The 24,624-nt window shown below is 38.6% G+C and overlaps 1 protein-coding gene across 4 annotated transcripts in view; it reads right to left on the bottom strand.

The window, feature by feature from the left end:
• Positions 1 to 3,030: 3,030 nt before the first annotated feature.
• LOC144055037 (docking protein 1-like) overlaps positions 3,031 to 24,624 on the bottom strand; it is a 36,021-nt gene continuing 14,427 nt past the window's right edge. For 3 of the 4 annotated variants that reach the window (XM_077570633.1, XM_077570632.1, XM_077570635.1), the window contains 6 exons: positions 23,987 to 24,065; positions 7,326 to 7,459; positions 7,133 to 7,243; positions 6,957 to 7,029; positions 5,996 to 6,168; positions 3,031 to 4,147 (listed from right to left, as the gene is read on the bottom strand). In XM_077570633.1, the coding sequence (XP_077426759.1) occupies positions 3,215 to 4,147; positions 5,996 to 6,168; positions 6,957 to 7,029; positions 7,133 to 7,243; positions 7,326 to 7,459; positions 23,987 to 24,065 (1,503 nt within the window). In that variant the 3' untranslated portion in view covers positions 3,031 to 3,214. The remainder of the gene's footprint in view (positions 4,148 to 5,995; positions 6,169 to 6,956; positions 7,030 to 7,132; positions 7,244 to 7,325; positions 7,460 to 23,986; positions 24,066 to 24,624) is intronic. The other variant, XM_077570634.1, reaches the window with a different exon arrangement.

The raw sequence follows: 24,624 nt of genomic DNA, 5'->3' as shown, positions 1-24,624 counted from the left end.
CAAAACACAATGGGTTCAACTTCAATGAGCAAACAAATCGGGCAGCGCTCTCAAGAAATGTGACTCCAATACATACCGGTTACAAAATAGTGGAGCACAAATAATACCTGTATAATTACAAAAGACCTGCACTTTTTTATTCAATCAACATTTTCAGGTAAATATTCAGATATTTATAAAAAAATGTAAGTCATATTTTCTGATTATGGCAGCACAGGTGGGACAGCGGTACAAAGACACATCTCTCCTGGGTGTTAAATATAATACTGCTAATGTGTTAAAGGAGCGGAATGTTCACAAGAGAGTGAGCTGTATGGAGGACCAAAACTGCCCAAATTAAAAATAAATAAATGACTAAATAAATAAATGAATAAAAGTGAACATAACGGTCATTAGTGGTGTTAATTGCCTAGTACCCGGCGATTCAATTCGTATCACAATTTATAGGTCACGATTCGATTCGATACAGATTAATCCTGATATGAATCTATAAATTGATTATTGCATTTTTTTTAACATTAAACATAGAAAATACTAATCAGTAAACTTGTTAATGTGTAAATCCTAACCCTAAGTAAGATGTTTTGTTGAGTATTCCCATTAAAAAAATGTATGTTTAAAAATCGATTCAGCCGCATATCGAATCGATTCGAGAATTGCGCTCTGTAATATCTTGTCCACTTATGTCACAAGTCGTGGTGACAGTGAGCTGGAGCTCTGCTTGCAAGCCCGGCGAGACTTCCTTGTTTGCCGACCCGCTCACTCTAGGAATTTTGCAACAGCAGAGACAAACCCAAGACACACTTAGGACCGCCCCCTCATTTGAATAACATTTCGACCTGACAGAGCGTCGACAGCAAGAAATAAATATATGTGAGAGCAGAGCGGTTTTATTTATTGATTGACATTTAATTATATTTATATATTTATTTTGGTATGTATATGTATTTTTACTTTTATTTTATTTTTAATATTATACATATATGTATATATATATTGTTGTTTTTATTTCATTTATATTTATTTTTTGTATTAAATTTTTGAATTACATTTTTAGAGCTGTTTTTATTTTCACTTTTATTTATTCCATCCATCCATTTTCTTAACCGCTTAGTTAGTCCTCACAAGGGTCGCGGGGGGCGCTGGAGCCTATCCCAGCTGGCTTTGGGGGGTACACCCTAAACTGGTTGCCAGCCAATCCAGGACACTATTTGTTTATTTAATTGTTTATTTATTTATTTATTCATTTATTTATTATTCAGTCATTTATTTATTTAAAATGTTGGCAGTTTTGGTCCTCTGTAGGGAGCTGCGTCAAACGTGGGTGAGGAGGCAGTCAGCATGAAATGTTTTTCTGATTGTAATTATCATCTTAGCAAGGTTGAAAGTGTTGCCTTAAAAATGTATTCCTTGTCACTTGTTAAAGATACAGTCAGTAATGTAATTCAAGCACGATAATAGGAAAGTCATGCAACTTGATTATTTGCTGTTTTACTTTTGGATTACTTCAATACCAAAAAAATGCGAAATCATAAGACACTAAATATTAATTAAATATATAGTATATGTTTATACAGGGGCTGGTTTGGAGGTCACGTCATACATGGGCTGGGCACTTCTGTTAATCGTCAATTCCTTTCAATGACGATGCCCACATTTTGTCGTGGTTGTGTCATTGTGCACTTGCCGCAAGGTAGGCATCGTCAAAGACGGGAATTGCCGATTAATGGTTTGCGTTTATTATAATAAATGGCTGGAGCCTCATCTTACCAAAGGCTGACATGTTTTTTCCACCTTCCTGCTTCTTCTTCTTCCTGCTAACTTCATGAACATAGTTAGTCCTGATGGTGCTTACAGCTAGTGTCTGACCCAATGGCTCAACTGCCCCTTACCGTCCACAGCTGGGGCCTGCAGGTGGTCATCGCTGAGTCCCGTGATTCAGGCTCCTGACGCTTGTCGCTGCTTTGTTCTTGCAAGCTTTTAATAGTTTCTTCCACTGCGCATTCTTTGAAATACTTGTGCTTCATTCTATTATTTAGCGACATCTAGTGGTGAACTTTTACACACTGTGTTTTTAAATAAACACGGTATTTAAATCACCATATTGCAATATCTTGTGATCAGATCAAGTTGCTGATTGTGATGGACAAAAGACCCCAAACAGCGTGATCATATAAAAGCCTCATTTGAATAGATGTTGATCACAAAGAGCTCCAAATGGCTCTGATATAATTTGAACTCTGCTCACTAAATCTTGAGCTACTGTATTTTATTAAATTTGAAAGGAACATCCAGCAACACATCGCCTCTTGTATATTTAATAATTACTTTAATTGAAAATGTAATTTAGTGTTTAATGTAATTTTGTCACAGATGTTCTGAAGAATAACTGCAAATACAGTATTTAGAGCACCCTGTAGTTTTCCTTAATAGCCAGCAGGAGGCGACTACTGCTTGCAAAAAGCCCTGGCCCTACTAGTCCTTAATGCACCCGCTCAGTAATAAGTTGATAACAAGCAAACAAAAAAATAACAATAATGTAATTTTTCATCATTTTTATCTCTTCTTCTACACACAGAGTGCAAAAGACTTGGGCCAACGGGTTTCTCTTTTCAAGCACTCTTTTTTTGTTTTTATTTGGCATTGTAAGACAGCAAATAATAATAATAATAACAATAATAATAATATTACTACTACTACTAATAAAAGTAACTATACCATTTGGGTTGTGGCGAGGCATGTTTTCCGCAAATGGTGGGCAAAGAACGGCTTACCCTGGAACTTTTATTTTCTAATTATTTATCTAATATAACAATTGTTTGTAGTAATTGGTTTATTTAAAATATTATTTTTTAAACATTTTTATACATTTTTATATATTTTTAGATTATACAAGCGTCATTCATGTGTCATTCAACAATGCCAAAATAACATGCACTGTTAATCAATATGTGGTTCAGTGTGTTTGACAAGGTATTTCAATAGTAAACGCTTTTTCTCGTGATGACCAACCACATAAAGAACGGGAAATCAAGTGAGGTACATTCTTAGTTCTGCTCCCCTTTACATCTCAACTGACATTTTGAAAATTTCAAAAGGCTTAAAATAGATTGAATGCATACAATAATATACTCAGAACATGAAAATGTGGACCAGGCATCTGCAATTTTAAATGTAACATAAACAGTTTTGCATTCAGCAACAAACAAGTGAGTTAAATGATGCCTAGGTTTTCATAGATGACATCATCAGGAGCGGTGTCAGAGATTTGGGTTGCAGCGATGCTGCTGGCTAATGATGTTGAAGATGGGGGAGGTGGGGTTGAAGATGGGCTCGATGAAGGAGGTGTTTTATTCACTTGAGCATAGAGGTGGGCAAATGGGTCTGGTTTGCTTTCAACTTGATCAGAAACTTCCTCTCCCTTGCTCACAGGCACAGTATAAATTGGTTCATCCTCTGTAAAATACCTAATCTCTGGTTTACCCCAATTGGCTTTTGGTTCAGTCGTGCTCAAATTGACTTTATCATACACCTCAGAATAAACAGAGTCTGGCTGACTGATGATGAAGCAGGGGCGTGATGCGAATGAGTTGGAACTTGGATTTGTAGTTTCTTTTGAACTTGGAGGATGAAGGGGAAGAACACTGGCAGGGTCCACATACACGTGAGACATGGTAGCTTGAGGTTTTGGTACATTTTTGATGCAGTCGGCTGGGTTGGCATATTCAGCTTCAGGTTGGCAACCACGAAGATCTACAGAGGGTTTGTCAAGTATCGGGACCTTTGGGAGAGGCATGAGGGTGATTGGAGCTGGCTGTGATGATTGATTTTCTGATGCAGTGGAATCATCTCCACTTCTCATAATGTCCTCTGTGGTAGAAGATGTCTTTATGTGTATCGCTGCCTTTTCCAGAATGGAGGCCATACTGGTTATATCCGGTATTTCAGGTAGAGGAGAATTAGCTTGTATGTTGGATACTAAAGCTTTGTCTTCTTCTTGGTGAAGGTTACCTGAAGCAACAGCTAAAGTCTTTTGCTTAATTGTGCTCTGAATCAGGTTGAATATTTTCTCAGATTGTTGAGTTTCAAAGGTGAATGTTCCAGGACCACTGTCACATCGTCTGCCAGCTTCAATGGTTAAGGTCACCTGATTTAAAAAAGATAAAAAATAAAATAAACCTCTATCATTTCAAATGAAAAAGTATTGGGACCGTCCTGAAAAGATACTATTATGATAAAATGTTATGATTTTGAGATATTTTAGTGGGATAATGTTTCAATATCAGGAATGAAGTGCTTATAAACAATTGCTGTCATTGCTGTTTTGTAGGGGTTTGGGTTTTGTTTGTTTTGAGTGTGTTCGTTGTGTTTGTCTGATTGGTGTTTGTCATGTGTTCTTGAGGTCTTCCCCTGTCTCGTTATGTCTGATCACGTCCACCTGTGTGTCTCTTCCCTACCCAGTGTGTGTGACCAATTAGTGCCCTCAGCCTATAGTGTTCCCCAGGTGTGTCTCATTAGTGTTGGTATATTTAGTCTGTGTTTGTGCGGGAGCATTGTTGATGTCAACGTTACGTGTGGGAGTCTGTTTCTCGTCACATCAAGCTAAGCCCTTGTCACAGTTATGTCGTTTTTGTCTCAGTCTAGTTGTCCACATCTTAGTCCAGTCATCCACATCTCAGTCTAGTCGTCCTCACTGCTTCTTCTTCCTTGCTGCCAAGTCTTCTTCATCTTCATACACACTGCCAAGTCATCATTTGTCATTCCATCATCAAAAAAATTGATTGATCATTGGCAGGCCTTCCATCAATATTGACAGACTGATGGAACTATACCCACATTATGTCATACTAACATGGAACTGCATGCACCCGGTGTTACTGACACCTACCAGCAATTCACCCTTCAAGTCATTGTTTGTGACACCAATCACTGTCATGGTTTCATGAAATAAAACTCCAAACATATTAAAAATAATACAGGCAAGAACATATCTAAGTAAAATTCAGGGTTAAAAATTATAATTGAAGAAGTAAGAGTTATTGTGCATTTTACACATGGTTTCAACTGAAGTGTCAGTGTGTTGTGTCAAATGGAGATCACTGATTGGCTATTTAGCTAGAAAATGCAAATCCTTCCTCTGGGCAAGCGCCGCTGGCCGATGACGTCACGTCAACGGCATTGCACCTCATTAAATAAAATGAGTTAGAAACAAATATTTTGTTAGGTAAGTATGCAAGATATGTTCTTGAATATAAATTTGTGTTGAATTGTGTCAATAAAAGCATATAAAAAAAAGAGTGATGTGCTCATTTATAAGTTGAATTTGTCCACTGAATTTACGTGGAACCTTTGTCTCCATGTAGTAAAGATAATGACAATTAACTGAACTTTGATTTGTGTTTTGATATATTTTTGTAATGAAGGTCACTCAGGTACATTAGCCTACTGGAGGTAAAGTAATAACTGATTTGCATTTCCTTTCAAGCACAGCCAATCACAGCAATTTGCATAAAAAAACTAAATAACAGAAAAATCTCTTAATACTTAACTATTTTAATCAAAATCACTGCTTTTTTAAACTTTACGTTTGTTCCCGAGTGCACCATGAATGTTTTGAGCAAGATTGTGTCCACTTAATGAATTTCACTTAATGACACCGTCACTGTGGGTTACACTGAAAAACATGAACTCCAGCAATGTGCCTCATCCATTACTATAATAACACTTGTGCTGTCTGTTACTGTATCACACAATATAAATTGTGCATATACATTGCTGGCAGCGCCTCCAAGCTCTCAGCAATGCTACACAGGTGCACGGTTCCACAGAGTTATGTCTCTCTTGCTGGTAACTGTATTCATAAAATAAAAATAGTGCAATTACTGAATAACACTATTACATCCATGTCTTTTTCTTCTTCATCTAAGCTGCCTAACAAGTAAATGTGCCAATCCCTTGACTTGGGTTCATTATTCAGACATTTGAAAGCCCTTACCTTATCTTTACCATATCGCCTCAGCAGTTCATATGGCCACTGTCTAACAACGTTGACCTTCTGGATATCTTTCAGAAGCAGTGTCTTTTGTCCAACCTGTAGGCAGTATGAACCCTGCAGTCCACAACGTATTGCTGCATCTGTCCCTTGCACCACCACACAGAAGTCTGAGGCTGGAAACAGGGGACAAAAGCTGTGTACAAAAAAGTGTTTGACGTGCCATCGTACGGAATTCTTTTAGCATAATAGTCTTATTAACTACATTGCAATCTTTATGAGTGCAAGTTACCGAAAGGATGTCTATTTTATTGGAGAGAGAGGGCCCCATTTTCGCGCCGAGCGCTAGTCTAGCAAGTATTGTCCATTTACTGTAAGTGAATGGATAGAGTTTTCTTTCTCTTGGTATTTTCCAAGACTAGTGCAGGTAGAAATGGGCATTTGGGTACTTCTGTGCCATTGTGGGAGGGAATGCAGTCAACTCCCGGCCAAGTGCCTTCCCTCATTGCCTTTAAATTCAACACTGAGAGAGCTGCAGGGTCTACATGGCATGTACCTCTAGGTGCAGGAGATTGGTGCGGGCAAATTGAAGGAACTGGAAAAAGATCTTCACTTGATGATGTAAAGTCAGCCGCTATGGATGGACACTTGGAGAATGCCTTACAAAGCCGATCGTTCGTCCGTAACGATTCAGAGAGATCGCACCATGCTGCTGTCTTATTTATGACTGAAATCCGATGACATGCACTACACACGTCTGCAGAGCTCATAATGTGTCTGTCTGCGCCTTGACGAAATCCACCAAAATCACGTCACACCACACAACCAAGCGCACAGGCGCCTATCTTTGAAAATAGGGCCCATAAAGTTGAATAAAATATTTAAATTAAAATAATGTTGCATTGTTTGAAAAGCGGGGTTTGGGGGGCATTATATGTTGGGAATAATTAAAAGCAGATGTTACCGTCATTTGTTGTTGAATATATCACATTTTCCTCCATATGAAGCTCCTTAGTGTCTGAACCAGGTGTTCTCTTCTGAGGAGAAAAAAAGCATCACCACTTTACTTAGAAAGAAAACTGTGTATGCAGAAGAAAAGCATGGACAGCTATCAAACACAATAATAATTTCTGGTCTAACCTGAAAGGTTCTTTGACAAAGTTTCTCTACCCAGTCCACACAGTCATCTTTTTGTGTAGCAAACACCATTGTTCTCTGCTGTGACTCCACACAAAAAGCTGACATGTTTTCCTGGAACCAGATTGCATTTTTAATCAACTATTGCTCACTTATTGTACAGTATGTGTAAATCCTATATAATAATTACAAGCACCGTTGGACAGGCTTCAGCATTTGGTGGGAGTCTCAGGACACTTATAAGCTCAGAGAGTCGGACCACTTTGACCTTGTTTTCTTGAGGCTGGTGGTGTCTCTTCAACCCTCCAACATGATCTCTTCCTCCACCATCTACAACATATGATGAGCAGTTGAGCACAGAAAATTTAGAATAGTGTCCATTCTTACACACTATACACACATATATATATATATATATATATATATATATATATATATATATATATATATATATATATATATATAGGAACTGAACACCAAGCATCTTTACCTTCATAAAGTGGTAACAAATATTGCCCGTCAGCCTAAATTTTTTTTTATTTGCCCTGTTAAACACTTCCCCCTGGGGAATGTGTGTGCAAGTCTCAACCCTGTGCGTTCTCAAACCAACCAGAGACAGTTCAAAAAGGAAAAACTCTTTGAATTTCACTCCAGCAGGGACTGGATTTTGTTTTACAACCCACAGGAAACACATACCTCCGCGCCTACCGAGACCTAGCAAGCAAACTAGCAATAAGACTGCTTATCAGTCCCCAGACCATCTTTTATGGTCTGGTCTATCCACAGGAATCAGCCATGTGTTTTTGGAAACACCCCTTGGAAGTTATACGGTACAACAGTGCCCTCCAGCGGTCACTATCGTGCAATCCTGCCGCTTTTAATTCATCTGAAGTCTACATAATTCGGGACATAAACGGACTCTATGTATTTGACTGGCATCAAGTGACTTCTGTTGTTTATCTTTGTACACAAACTGTATGTCTATCTCAAATGAATAATGTGTGTAACTTTTGAAGCCATCTAAATTTAGCTAAATAGTAAGCTTAGCGGATTCAATAACTGTATGATTGTGGTAATGTTTAAAATATGTTCAGAATGATAAATGAAGCATCCGGCTTGTCAATTCTGATAAAAAAAATTCAAATGCTATCCCAAAAGCTTGGTCTCAGTTGACCAAGTCTGCTTCAAGCGCACGGAAGAGGCGGGACTACTACGCCGACCCCCTGGGACACAGTTTAAAAGCCAGCGCGCGAAGGAACTTTGCCCTCTTCTTCCGCCCAGATCGCCTCCCACGGAGTCTTCTTCAACTGAGGATCAATGCTTGCTGAGTCCCTGTCTCTCCCGTGCACCTGAACCAGTCCGTAAGTGCGCCTTCATTGCAATCTGACCATATACCACTGGTGCAACGCTTTAATTCAAATAAAAAAGGATTGACAGGTCAAAACACTTCCATCTCTGTTCCCATCTACCTTTTTAATTCCATTTTTATCTTAGTTCATTAGGTTGCATGTTTTATTTTTATCTTTGATTCACATTTTTTATTCCGTTTCATTAATAGGTTAGGCTGTGACTGATATACAGTATGTGTGTGATTACTAAATAAATTTGTTGTCTAGAAATTCCATTTCTGCCGAATCATTTGTTTACTGAGTGGATTAGTAATTCCCTTATTAAAACAAAGAACTCCATGATTAACTAAAGTAGCAACTTCAGATTATGAATACTTGATAATAGGATTTTTATTGTTTATTTTGCTCCTATAAACAAGCAAAGTCAACGCGGTGCCCCCAGAGGTTTTGAGGAAATTACAACTCCCCTCAGTACCGTCTAAATTCCTCGTTCGCCATACGGCAACCCAAATAATCGCTACAGAGTTCACGTGAGTTGTAGAGAGAATTTGTTAAGCCTGCCTTCTAGACTGAGAGGATTTCCTAAAGAGAGTTATGACTTGAAAAGAGGTTTGTCAGTGTGTTCTTCCAGGAGCAAAAAAAAAAAAATAAAATAAATAGTAAACGTCTTTTTTTATGTATAACATTGCGGTAATAGGACAAGTTTGTTCATGTATACTTATATAATATTCATGTAGTCATAATAACTCTATATAAATAAATAAATAAGTTTCCCTTTCATCACATTCAAAAAGTTGCAAGACAAATCTCTCTGTCGAGTCCATGTGATTCAGACCATTGAGCCCTATCACAAGGTACACAAGATTAGTGAATCAGATCTTCTTTTCAAACTCAAGAAAAGAACTATTAGCCTTGCAGAAACTGTCATGTTTGTGCTCTCAGACTGTGTCCTTTGTGTTACAATTGTCTGATGTAATCAGCATCCTTTAAGAGGTAACCATAGCCCAAAAAGGCGGAGCAGAAGACACATTCTGTTTGTCGGACAATCGTCCGACAACCAATGATCACGTGAAACTGTATTTTGGCCATCTGCATGCCTACCATAGCCCAATGATCTGGTTTAGTTTCCGCTGCCCTGTCTAATAATGAACACAATAGTGTTGGCATTGCCTTGCGCTGTCCTTTACTCCTTTTTCATGCAAGCTGTTTAGTTCATGATTTACTGGGTACTCCATGTTCAGTGTTGGCCCCTGGCTAATGCAAGCACCTTTGTTCTCTATGTCACGTCAATGTTAGTGCGGGTGCCTTGATGTTTGCTTTTAGTTGAGACTTTGTTATACGAATAAATCATTATCAAAAGTTATTGTGTCTGCATTTTTGGGATCTAACCTCCTGAACATATCACAGACATAAAAATAACTGATACCCTAAAATGTAAGGATATTTTCAAAAAATGTAATGTCCAAACAATCTAATCTGACCAAAGGAGAAAAAGTGCATTCAAGACTAACCTCTATCAAGTTGAGCGAATGCCAATTTAAAGTTGGGGGGTGTTTTGCACAGTACACCCCCATAAAAGAAACGGTTGTCTCTCTTCGGCAGCCTAATGTGCTTGGACACTGGCATTCAAATATTGATTAAAAGGATTAAAAGATCGTGAGACAAGTGGCATCGCCATGCCTGATGGTAAAATCTAGTGATGGGGAAAATTAAGTTTCGTGAACCACTAGAGGAGCAAAAAAAACATTGCTAGTGGTTCATGAAACTTCATTTTCCCATCACTAGAAATCTACAAAGTGCCATTATGGATCATAACTTGGTTCATTCTGCCATGTAGTCTTTACTGATAATTTCAGCGAGAACTTACATTTGTGTAGATGTTGGGAGATTAACCACAAGACATTTTGGAAAGGCCCTCTTGCCATGGGTCAGCGGCATATAGAAATTTTATATAAGGAACACGTCCAGACTGAAAATTTGACTCAGTTGACAATTAGTTGACAAATTTTAATGTTTGCCAATATTGGTTACCTCACTTCCTTGGCCATGATTTTTTGACGGTATTGTTTCCTTTTATTTGGTACTCAACAGTCGACATTAAACATCTTACCATGGTGGAGAGACAATTCACATATCTTGCCTTGAATTGCAGCATTATTCATTTGAAATATATTGGTAGTGGTTGGCGGTAGTTAGTGTTGGTTTGCAAGTGCTGGTGTTGCGGTGGACCGACGCACAAGAGTTCTGGGGAACTATCATCAGCCAATCGGTTGCAATCCAAAATGTGGTACTATACTGTTCAAATAACATTCACTGTACAATAACAGCAGTATACTGCTGGCCTGCTAGTATTTTACTGTTCCTTTTCAGTGAAATGATTTACAGTGTAGGCTTGTCAGCCAGCAAACTTGCCGAATGGGGAGCAAGAAATTGGCGTATCTAGTGAGTGAATTTCTTGTTTACAGCTGTTGAATTGTAAACTAAGATAGCATTTAGTATTAGTCATAGTTTTGAACACTGCCCAAACTTTGACTAGTAATGTTCAAAATGTTTTTTGTCTTTCAGAGGAGAAGGAAGAGCCCTTGCTCTTCTTTGCGCTGCAGTACTGCTGCTCTAGTCTTGACTTGATCCTAGAAATTGTCTTCCTTTCGCTCAGAGTGTGATGCTTCTCTCTATGGTCTAAGCGCCAAAGTACATCTCTGACATATAAGAGCCATATGAACATTTTCAGGCTCTTAGAACCTCAGGGAGTCGTCTCCTGCTGGTGCCAAGAGTCAGGAGTAAACACAAGTGAGGCTGCTTTTCAATTTATGCTGCTAAAATATGGAACAGTCTTCCAGAAAATAGCTCTATTTAGCTCTGTATATAACATCTGAGAGTCTTTCTTTTGCTTTTAGTTTACTTAATTAGTTATTTTTTGCCTTATGGAATTATTTTATCTGCCTTCTTGTAATTTCATGTAATTTTATTGCATGTTGAATTTGCCTTGTTGTTGTGTGTGAATTGTGACAAGACAAACTTGCCTTGCCTTGCCATACCTAATGTATAAGTTATACCTTTATTGAACTGCCTCAGAATTTAGAGAACTAAAGCATGCCTCATCTTACTCTCATAACTAAAGTTATCCGACAAGTACATCTATCACAAGTGATACGAGAGAACAAGCAGGGAACTGTTAGCCACTAACTGCACTGTATTATTGATGGGAACTAAGAATAAAACAAGAATACATGCACAGAAATTGCTTATGTGAGGCAATTACACAAAACATGTACACTTTGACAAAAGCATTTGTGGCAATATTTTTTTCTTTCAGTACGTTATGTGGAGATCAGTAAAAAATAAAAATCAATAAATGTTCTCCACATGCCCGCGTGTTTTTTTCCCGCGTACTCCAGTTTCCTCCCACATTTGGAAAAACATGCATGATAGGGTAATTGAATAGTTTAAATTGTCCCTATAGGTGATTGTGAATGACTGTTCGTCTAGGTGAGCCCTGCAATTGAATGCCAACCAGTTCAGTGAGTACCACGCCTACTGCCTGATTACAGCTGGGATAGGCTCCAGCACACCCGCGACCCTTGTGAGTAATAAGCTGTTCGGAGGATGGATGGATGGATGGATGGATGGATGGAAAAATAAACAAAAGAACACAACATCTGACTGCTATTTAAGGTGAGTTTAGAGTTTATTTTTTATCAAATCCAGGAAGTATTTTGATGGATAACATAAAAGCAGAATTCAGAATTAATCTGTTGCTATGATTAATATCATTGACATTATGTGTAGATTCTACATTCCAAAACATGCATTTTAGGTTCATTGAGGACTAAATTGTCCTAAAGTGTAGGTGTAAGTTGCTTGTATACGCACATGGACAAAATTGTTGGTACCCCTTTGTTAATGAAAGAAAAACCCAAAGTGGTCACAGAAGACCAAAATCAGACAAAGATTGAAAATAATTTCACCATAAGGACATGTTCAAGGCGTGCCGTCCAGCTAGTATCACTAGCTAAAATACACAGTCTAGTCAATCTTCATGGACATGGTCGCCGACGGAAAATTGATGACAAATTTAAACGACAGATAATACAAATGAAAACAAAAGAGCCTACAACAAGAGCCAAAGTATGTAAAGGTCAACTCCAAGGTCAAGGTACATCAGTGTTAGATTGCACCATTGTTGTTTGATCCATAGCGAACTTGATGGGAGATCACCACTGTTGCAAATAAATGATAGAAAAGTGAGACTGGAATTTGCTAAACTATATGTGGTAAACCACAAAGCTTCTGGAGGAATATCCTATGAGCAGATGAGACAAAGCTAGAATTTATTTGGCAAGGCATATCAAGTCTATTTTCACACATGCAAAAATGAAGTATACCAACACTGTCCCGACTGGGGAGGCTCTGTTATGTTATGGAGATGCATTTCTGCATCTGGCAAAGGGTGTCTTGAATGTGTGCATCATGCAATAAAATCTAAGATTATCAAAGCAATCTTGAGAAGAAATGTGCTGCCCATTATTGGTGGTCTTAATCGCAGGTTGTGTGTCTTGTGGCAGCATAAATACCCAAAACACAGCTAAAAAAACAATGGCTAAGAGCAAAATATTAGTCTATTCTGAAATGGCCTTCCCTGATCTAAATCCTATTGAACGTTGGTGGAAGTTGCTGAAAAATGCTGTCTGGAGAAAGCACCCTTTGAAACCGGAGACAACTGGAGCAGTTTACACATGAGAACGGGGGCAAAATAATGCTGAGCGGTCTCAAAGAAAGTTATAAAGATCCTTTGATTGCAGTGATTGCCTTTAAACGTGCAACTAAATATTAAGATATGGGTACCACCATTTTTGTCTTAGCCTGTTTCATGAGTTTTTTGTCAAATTATTATTATTTTTTTAAATAATAACTCTTTTGGACCACAACTCAAGCAATTTTCATTGTTTAATTTTAATCAAATGCATATTTATGGTTGCTGTTGTCAGATTCAAGTCATTTCTGTTACTACTGTAGACTTGTATTTCATTAACAGAGGGGAACCAACAATTTTGTCCATGCATGTTCTATGTGCAATCCAAAGTTTGCCCCCTTTTTGTCAGTTGAGCTAGGCTCCAGCACACAATAATAAAAGTAAGCAATAACTGAATAAGTATCCTTCATGAGTAAGTCGGAAAGGTAATAATTGCATCAGCTACTTTGTATCCACCGACCTGATCAAGAAAACAGGTCAGGTAGCCACTTGCTTATAATGTTCTAGATTCACACTCACTGGAGATAATTCCCTAAATCGTGTCAAAGGCAATAGCTATCCCCAATACCACCATCACAGAAACATGCAAGCTCGCATTTGCAGCTAGGGATACTTGGAAAAGGTCATCAATAATGCAAAATACAGAGAGCCCTGTCATAGAGAAGAAGGTTAGGAGATGAGATGAAGAAGGCACAGAAGCAAGTGCCACCAGTAGCGCAGAAGGGAGCTGTGAGAGCCATGTCTCAGGTGGGGAAAAAATACAGAAATGGTCCAAGAATGGTCTAAAGACTCCCAAACAGTCAAATGCTAGTTATGCAAGGCTAAGGAGATACATCAGGCAAAAGCCAAGAGAATAAAAGACTCTAGGGCCAGATCCACTAAAGGATTGCATGGCTTTTGCGCGGCCGGTGTACAGTAAATGGGAGCGTCTAATCCACAAAGCACGCGTAGATGGGGAAATTCATCACTAACTGCGCTGCCAACCCGATTGTGTCCCGGTAGGCCTATGTAAATGTGGTCATATGCATATATTTGGCGGAGAAATTACCCACCGCTATGCAAATGTGACTCATTGGTAAACAACGTCTAATTTACTAACGCCAGTGCCACAGGAAGTTTAAGTGACGCAAACAACGCCTATTGAAGCCTGGTGTATACTTGGCTCTATCATTAGAAGGGGGGTTTGTTAGGGATTTGTGAGGGGGGATGGGTGTCATTTTGTGACGTCAGCCTACATTACATGACATTGCCCGGGCAAATAGGTGGAGGGCACTTGTATTTTATGGACATTAATGATTGAATGAATGACATCGTATTCCTCTCCGCTCACTACACTGTTTACAGACAGTCCCGCTTTTGCACCTCCTCGGTCCTAGCTCACTTAACCGTAACAACCAGAAGACTGCATATTCTCAGCTGAACCATTTACTGGATGCCAGAAAGATCGAGTACACAGCTGTGGAGCCTTTTTCTCTTAATATGCGGAAGAAAGTCTAATCTATTCATCCCCATGGTGATGAGATGAGCAGGGGAGAGAGACAGGTGAATGGAGGAAGATGATCTTAGGGTGCGGGAAGGAGTGTGTACTTGCAGAAGATCGGATAGGTACGAAGAGGCGAGGTTATGAATGGCCTTGAATGCTAACAGAAGGATTTTGAATTGGATACAAAACTGAACCGGGAGCCAGTGGAGCTCGTGGAGGACAGGGTGATGTGTTGGGTGGAGGGAGTTCGAGCTATGATGCAGGCATCTGAATTCTGGATCAACTGGAGTTTATGGATGTATTTGTGAGGTAGGCCAAATAGGAGAGAATTACAGTAATCAAGACGGGAGGTAACAAGACTGTGGAACAGGATGGCGGCAGTGTGGGGGGTCAGGGAGGGGCAAGGACGGTTGATATTACGTAAGTGGAAGTATGCGGATGTAATGTTGTAATGTTGCTGATATGGGATTGGAAGAAAAGTGAACTATCAAGGGTGACTCCCAGACTTTTGACTTGGATGGAGGTTGAAACAGTGGTGTTGTCAACGGTGAGGGAAAAGCTAGCTGTATTTGAGAGAGTGGTCTTGGTGCCGGTGAGAAGAAATTCTGTTTTGCTACTGTTAAGTTGCAGGAGTTTAAAGTAAACCAAGTTTTTATTTCAGAGATGCAGTCCATGAGAGAGGTGGGGGATAGGGTGGATGAGGGTTTGGTGGAAAGGTATAGTTGGGTGTCATCAGTATAACAATTCAATTGGATATTAAATCTACGAAAGATATTGCCAAGGGGAAGAAGGTAGATGATGAAAAGGAGGGGCCCCAAGACAGATCCTAGGGGCACACCTGAGGTAACAGGTGAGGGGACAGATTTAAAGGACTTGAGTTGAATGAACTGAATGCGGCAGGAGAGGTAAAATGAAAACCAGTTAAACAGTATGTGGGTGATGCCAATGGAAGAGAGTCTGTTGAGGAGGATGGTGTGAGTGATTGTGTCGAAAGCCGCACTCAAGTCGAGCAGGATGAGGATAGTGAGAAGTCCAGAGTCAGCTGCCATGAGGAGGTCAGTTGTGATTTTGATGACGGCTGTTTCAGTGCTATGAAGCGGGCGGAAACCGGACTGGAACTGTTCATACAGATGGTTGTGGGATAGGTGAGAATAAGATAAGAGATACGATAACTGTCAAAATTTGTGGCCATGTTGGTGTATGATTAGTGCAATATCCGTGGCCGTGTTTGTATATGATTTGCGCAATATCCATATCCATATCTATGGTGAATAAGTTGGCACGTGCAGAGGGGGTGGGGGGTATGGTGCCGGGGCACAGGCCCTTTTGGCACTGATGCCTAAAGTGCCCCTTTGTCCATTTATTTATTTATTTTATATATATTGGTTTGTGAAAGTAGATTTGTTGCTGTTCAAAACTAAAATTCAGCAACACAATTTACATAAAACAAATTATTATTATTACGTAAAAATCTCCGCCAGTAAAACTAACGTTCTCTTCAATTGGGACGGGCATGGAGCTTGTGTAGTGTGTACTGCTTCTGCTCTAACTAATGATGCATTTAAGGTACACAGAATATATCGAAATGTGTAACTCTCGCCTACAATTTTAACAAACTCTTCCTGAAGACTCCAACTTGTAGCATGTACTCAATGAAGCTGAATTGAAATATACTTCAAAATATATGTGGAAATTGCTACATGATCTTTGTTTTTATTTTAACTAACTACTCGTTTTTGAGGGTTTGCGGTCAGAGTAAAGTCCTAATAAGAAACAGGTAGCAGTGTGTTCAGAAATTAGAGGGACAATGAAGAATCAAAAAGAAATATAAGAAAAAACAACAACAATCACAGTGTTTTATCAAAAACAAACAACGTACTGTAGCTTGCTGAGATGTGGCAGTTAATTGTTGGGTACAGTCCCAATAATAAAATATTAACATCTACACCTGCAGAAAAATAATAAAAAGCATTTGCTCTTCTTACCTGAATCAAGCTAAATGTAAAGTAAGACATTTTTATGCTACTTGCACGATAGCAAAATCCTAATTGTGTTATTTAAAATGTAAATTTCATGTACATTTGTACATAATCATTTTTATTTATGTAAATTTGTTGTTCATAAATGATTCTTCATACACAAATTTCAAAAAGTTTTTATGGTGATTGCAGACATATAGCAGTTTCATTATGTGTGATTTATTGTTTAGCCATTATTTCAATTAAGAATTTTACAATGGTTAACCACCCCCCCCCCCCACCCACACACACACACACGTACGTTCGCACATATCTTCATACACACGTTATCAATTTTCTGAGCTATTCATCTACTTTCACCCCCCACACACACACACGCACACACGTACACACACACCCCTCCACACATGGCAGCTCAATGGTAACATGGGTTCGAACCCCAAGGGGGTGGATAGTGCAGGCATGTTATCATGTGCCCCGTTTTGTTGATGTCAAGACACAAAATCTTTTTAAATGCATCAAGGGCTCTCATTAAAAGTCCAACATCATAAAACTCAGAGAGGACCAACAAGAGGGAGAGATGATTAAAAGATATGAAATGGTAAGCAAGCAGGTGAGTTTGTGTGCGGGAACATATGTGATGAACATGGCTTATGAATTTCCAGGTTCCACTGGGATATGCATACACATGTAAGTGGGTGAAAACAACAAAGTGAATATCCTGTGGGAATTATGTAAACAATGCTGATTACAGGCAACTCTGAAAATAAGAATGCACATATAAACTGTAACGAAAATTGCCATTAGGCAATACAGTGAGACAATGATTTTAACATTGCAATATGGCATTAGGTTGGGAACCTTTACTGAAGATTTACTCCTCGACAATTGTCTCCAAAGCGGTCGACATCAGAGGCATTCAACACAAATTTCGTGTATGAGCATGTTTACATTTTTACATTATCACTGGTGATTCATTCATGCTAATTTTATTTTCATAATTCATATATATTGCTGGCAAATGACAAACTTGAATTAATCCCAAATGCACATTATTCTGCAAATGAAAAATGACTGGAATTTTATCATAATGGATCATTTTACATTCCACCGCTGCTATTCACTCTGCACTTATTGTTGACTGATGGAGTAATGTATTTTTGTTGAGAAGTTAAAGAGATTTGTGTGATGATAAAGCTACAATTTATTATTATTATTATTATTATTATTATTATTATTATTATTATTATTACATCTTTTCAAATGCATTTCTGAGTAATATTTGTAATTTGTAATAAGTAATACATTCAAAGTTATTTACATACATATACATTCAATTGTTTAATTTATTTAACATTACATTTGGTTACATTTCGTTCCATTTATACTATCTTAGAGTACCATTAGAGAACTATAACACTGATGCGGAACCTCGGTGAAAATTAATTTCACGCACTTGGTATACAGGGCACCATTTTTTTTGCCCAGTGCAAGCCGAGTGCAAAGCGCAGTCTAACTGTGTGGTGGAATTTCCTTTTTTTTTGGCATTTTGCTCGACTACCACAGATAGAAGAGGGTATTTTGCACCATTATGCACCATTGTGGGATGGAACACAGCCGACAGACCTTCGAAGCGGCTCCCCTCATTTACTTTTTTTTTTGTTTAATATATATATATTTTTTGTATTTTTTATTTTTTTTGTATGTGGGTGAATATGTGTATGTGCGAGCGTGCGTGCGTGCGTGCATTCATTAGTTCACCTAAAACCTATAAAAATAAAATAAAATCCCATAGCGTTTCCCTAAACCGAACACTTCCAGTCAGAGTCGCGAGGCCGTAGAGAAACCCGAGAAAGGACCAAAGAAAAGAAAGGAAAGTGAAATCCAGCACCGACCAGACACCACCCACCAGGCCACCAACCAGAGTCCTTCACCAACCCCAGAAACATCTAAATTTCAACAAATCAGGGAGACCTCAAGAGTCCAAAGGAGAGACTGAGGAAAGGAAGGAAGGACAGACGAAGCGGAGTGAGATCCACAGACACCAGCCTCCACCGATTCAATGACCTGAGGAAGATTGTGTCTGAGTTTCGATAGATGCTGGTGTGGTGGATCTGGCGTGCATGAAAAACTCCACCAAAGAGGGGAGCCGTCGACCCCCGCCAGGACAGAGCAAGCGCAACACCTCAGGGCCCCCCAGGCCGCGGCAGCGCCAAAGGACGACCCCCGGGCCCCGCAGGGGCTACCGGCCGGAGAGTAAACCCAGGAGCAGGAGCGCCCCCCACCCCAACGCGGCCCGCGCCCCCAACCCAACGCAGCAGGACGGGGCACTGCAGGCCCGCCAGGAACCCCCCCGGCCCACAGCCCCCGCTCCCCCACGACCCCCCCATTGCCCATTGGAGGTGAATCTGCTCGATCCTGTTGGCAGCAACTGGTTTCCTGACTATAAAAACACAACCATTAGTTACAAATTGCCAAATACAGAAACATCAATGTAAGTTATCACGATGTGGTGGCTCTCGCTAACAGGCAGAATTAAGAGAGTCCCATTTTCTTCATCATATATTGAGTAATGTATGTTCTATGAATAATTTTATATTGGATAAGTTGTAAATTTGTGGGTTTTGTCATTTTAAATGCGTTTTCACAAACTTGAATCCAAAAGTCAGATTCCGGAGCTATAGACAAGTCTGTCTCCCATTTCGAGATGGGTAAAGACATTTTATCAGTATATGAAAGTAACTTGTATATTTTTGAAAGTTTTTTTGTTGTTGTCGGAGAAAGCTTAGTAATATCTTTAGCTAAAACAGGCGGTTGGAGCGTACCCTGAAGTGTTGGAATTTGTTTCTTTATCATATTTTTAACTTGTAGATAATGTAAAAAAATTCAGTTTTTTATTTTGTATTTTTGGAGCAAGGATGTATATGATATAAACATATTATCTGAGAAGAGATGGTGGAGATGTGTAATTCCTTTCTGCTCCCACACACCTAAATAAAACGATTGCTTGTTAAGTTGAAAGTCGGGGTTATGCCATAGGGGAGAATGCCCACAGGGCTCCACTTGGGCTTTTGTAATTTCTAGTGCCTTCCACCAGGCAGTCAGGGTGGCGGAAATCATTGGGTTTTTAAAACAATTATGTCGCTTAATTGATGTTGTAATAAAGAGTAAATCTAGAAGTCTGAGGTTATTACAATCCTTCTGTTCTGGTTCCAGCCAACAGTTAGTATCTCTGTTGGGTTGCGCCCATAGAACGATATATTGTAGCTGGTTAGCTATATAGTAGTACCTAAAATTTGGTGCCTCTAGACCACCTTTGGATTTACTTTTCTGAAGAGTACATAGACTAATCTTTGCTTTTTTTTTATTCCAGTAAAATTTTGTAACGGCTGAGTCCAACAACTGGAACCAGTTAGCCGTAGGTTTAAATGGAATCATTGAGGAAAAAATAGTTTATTTTAGGTAAAACTTTCATTTTAACGGTGGCTATTCGTCCTATTAAAGAAATAGGAAGATTATTCCAGCGTTCCAAGTCACTATGAATGTTATCCAGAAGTGGAGAAAAGTTTAAATGAATTAAATCAGTTAATTTAGGTGAGATTTTTATGCCTAAGTATTTTAAATTACCTATAGAAAATGAGTAGTGTGGGTCCTGGCTTGCAGGGTTCCATGAATTTTCTGTAATAGGTAGAAGTGTTGATTTTGTCCAGTTAATAGAATAATCTGACAACTGTGAGAATTTAGTTATTAAGTTAAATACTTCCCCTAACGAAATCGCCGGGTTTTCTAAATAAAGTAAAATATCATCGGCATATAGATTAATTTTATGTTCTGTTACCCCAGAGTGAATTCCTTGAATCCTTCTTTCCTGGCATATGGCTAATGCAAGTGGCTCAATAAATATTGCAAATAATAAAGGGGACAGTGGGCATCCCTGTCTTGTGCGTCTCTGTATCTCTGAGATATAATCCCATTAGTAGTAACTGTAGCTTTAGGAGAATCATATAATACTGACACCCAGTGGATAAATGATTTCCCAAAGCCAAATTTATTTAAAACAGCAAAGAGGAAGGACCAGTTAACTTTGTCGAAAGCTTTTTCTGCATCCAATGATATAATAACTGCCTTTTTAATCATGCCGCTGTGACATGCTAATAAGGTTAAAGAGCCTCCTAATGTTATTAGTAGAGTGACGATCTTTAATAAAGCCTGTTTGGTCACTATGAATGATTGTCGAGATTACTGTTTCTAGTCTAGATGTGAAAGCCTTAGTGAAATTTTTAATATCAGTGTTAATTAGTGAAATCGGACGGTAACTTGATGGAAGGGTGGGGTCTTTTTCTGGCTTTAATAAAAGTTTAATTGCTGCTGTATTCATGTGTGGGCGTATGTAACCATTAGTTTTGATTTCTGTTACTACTCTCTACTGAGGCTCCCCTCATTTACATTAAAACCAGAATGATTGAAGCACTCCTTGACCTTACGCACACAGAAATTGTAAACACGTAAGATCCCCCCCTTGCGGATGATGTAGTCTGCCACACTTGTGAGGTAGGCAATTGGAGACCACCTTGCACCCGTGCATCCATGTGTGATCCCTCCCCGCCCAATATTTGTGCTGTGTGGTTAAGGGGTTGCTATTAAAATATTGTTAAGAAGATAATGTTAAGTGGGGAAAAGAGCTTTTTGCAACATGGCTCTGGTTGATCTCTTACTTTGCTGCCACCTGCTGGCCGTTTTTTGTAATAGCTACCATTGCTTTAAGCAACTTCTTCAGGTCAGAGGCGGCCTACTGTATGCTGTAGCATAAAAAGACAACAACATATAAATACGTTTTGGGACCATGGAAATACTGTAGCATAAAAAAACAAAATAAATACGTTTTGGGACCATGGCAATACTTAAAAAAGGGAGAAAATTAGTTAAGAATAAGCTCACGTGTTGTCTACGAAATTGGAGCTCCAAATTTCAATATGTTATATGTACTGTATTGTATATGTTCCATGTCGCTGAAACACTTCTAATTGTGAAACTGTAAACTGATTAAAAGTAGGCTTTTTTTTCTCGTCACACTCACTGTCACAATTACACATAGGCACTGACGCAAATGTCCTTCCCTTTTCATTACTACCAATTTTAATTCAAGCATATCTTGTCATGGAAGCCACGTGGACCCTTTTGGGTCAACTCACTAAGTGTGGATGTTTCAAATTGACTGCTCTCATGAATTTCCTAGCCTTGGTGTTGATTGCACCCTTTGGGAGACATTTACATCATCATTGAGAACATTTCTCTCAAACGAACATCCTCTGAGCTACTTACTTTCTGCAACGTGAGCATTTTGTATTGTTTGCCCACATCTTGACACATTTGCATGGAATGTTCTAATTTTATGATGATTTTATGTTCTCTTTTTAAGTAAGATTCTGACTTTTATATGTGATTGTTTGCAGGATTATTAGACTCATCATATGTAATGTATACCAGTGATGCAGACATGCAAGTGCAAACAGATAACAAGAGAAAATGTGTATCCGGTGAGCTTACATAACTCCATCTCCACAATCCTGGGGTCTATTTAAGCTGTCAAATTTACTTTTCATCTTCTGCTGCTCACCCTGCTGCTGCATGCATGTTTTTGTTGGTCTCATACACTCGCACGCACACACGCAAGCACACACGCACGCGCGCACACACATACACACACAAACACCAAAAAAAAACATTTAATCACCAGCCAGGAGCCACCTATTTCTTTATATGTACTGAGGCAATTGATTTGCATACAAACCCTCAAAGAATATCCATCCATCCATCCATCCATCCATCCATGACCTAATGATGCAGCTGTAAACATTGTGTTTCTGTGCAGTCTCAGTTCCCACTCTCACAGTGTGAATGTATGTCTGTATCTAGGGCCCTGTGACTGACTGCTGACCAGTTCAAGTTGCCGTCTGCCTTTCTAAAATAATAATACAACAACAATAACAATAATAATAATAATAATAATAATAATAATAATAATGATAATCTGTGATTGGCTGGCAACCAGTTCAGGGTGTAACCTGCCTACTGCCCGAAGCCAGCTGGGATAGGCTTCAGCGCCTCCCGCGACCCTTGTGAGGACAAGCGGATAAGAAAATGGATGGATAATAATAATAATAAGAAGAAGAAGAAGAAGAAGAAGAAGAATTAGTGATGGGTGAGTACTGATACAAAATATTGGTTAAGGAACTAGAAATTGGAAATAAAATGGAAAATTGCCATTTATTGCAATGTACAACATTGAGATATATAGGCCTTTCTTTAAAATTATTGTCATTGTATTTTGGGGGGTAAAGTATCAAAATATTACTGGTTTCGGTACTTGGTATTGTTTTGGTGACCACTCAAGAGTTGAGACTTGTACTTGTATTGATCTGAAAAAAGTGGTATCGAATATTGCCAATAATAAGAAAGTACCGATTTAGTGGACTTTTTGACTCTTTCTGTAAATCATTGTAATTGTTCTAACTCCTCCCCTGTAGTTTCGAAAGGCAGGTAAATACGGCATTACAATCACCCCCAGCTGCTTTATTCATTGCATGATCCATACCCCTTTTCCTTTTCTGTTTTCATGTACCATGATGTACAGAGGAGCCCCACTATATATACTGTATATACCATGGTTCACCAATTCCGGTCCTCGAGGTCTGAAGTCCTGCAGGTTTTAGGTTTTCTGCCTACCAACACACCTGATACTAAAGCTTAGGATCGTTATCAGGCATGCTGATAAACTGATTATATGAATCAGGTGTGCTAGTGGGCGTTAATATATATATATATATATATATATATATATATATATATATATATTAGTATTAGGGGAAAAGTCTGCACATAAGTCAATAATCAGTCAGTAATTACATCCATCTCATAATGGCATTGCTGTGACATTGACAGATATTGGGTTCATCTGATTTGTAGCCACATATTTGTATGATTGATGCTAGATCCAGATCTGGATTAGCCGTGTTCCAAACTGGACAACATGGTACAAAAAAAAGTGAAATTGTAAATATGCCTTTCCCACTGTACGTTGAAGTCAGGTTTTCTCCAAAAGCCACACGTGTAGATGTGAAGTTTAATATCCGAAAGCCACAAGAGGAGACCTAGTATGTTTTCCCCTGTACTGTACAGTATGTTTTCTCTGTTCCCAATACAATTATACGTTTATACAAAATCTATGGAGGATAAATACACTCCAAATAACAAATATTGGTACTGGTAAGATAAAAAATAAGAACAATGTACCTCCTTTAAACTGGATCTCCAATCGACCCACTCCATTGTTGCTGTGTGGAACCAGTGACAATAACACAGGCTTCCATCTCTACAAGGAAAGAGAAATATATATGTATATATATATATATATATATATATATACATATATATATATATATATATATATATATATATATATATATATATACATATATATATATATATATATATATACATAATGAACAAGAGAGAAGACATATTTGGTTATGATTTAGTTTAGTTTAATACTTAAGTTGAAGTACAGTAGTATCCAGTCAAAGGACAGACGATGTTTTCCCTCACTGTGATGTCTTATGTGTGGTATCTGCTGTCTGTCAGTGCAATTGGAATCTGTATCACACAAACTGGTTGTGTTTCAACATGTTCATTTGGGCTCCGCTCTTGCACAACATAGTTGTACACATTTGGCCCAAAAAAAAGAAAGAAAGAAAACCTAACCCTAGTAAAATTCTCTCAATAATGCAAATAATAATTAAACTGTGTCTAATTCCTCATTTTAAATGATGTAAGTAATGTAATACTGTGTAATTATACTGCTTGTGAAGTGAGCCTTCACATTAACTGTGTAGTGTCAATGAAGCACAGCTGCTGCTCCTGTTGTATGTGGG

Source organism: Vanacampus margaritifer, chromosome 7 (genome assembly GCF_051991255.1).
Source record: "Vanacampus margaritifer isolate UIUO_Vmar chromosome 7, RoL_Vmar_1.0, whole genome shotgun sequence".
Lineage (NCBI taxonomy): Eukaryota > Metazoa > Chordata > Actinopteri > Syngnathiformes > Syngnathidae > Vanacampus > Vanacampus margaritifer.
Note: the sequence above shows the minus strand (reverse complement) of the source record. Positions and strands in the feature narration are given on the sequence as shown.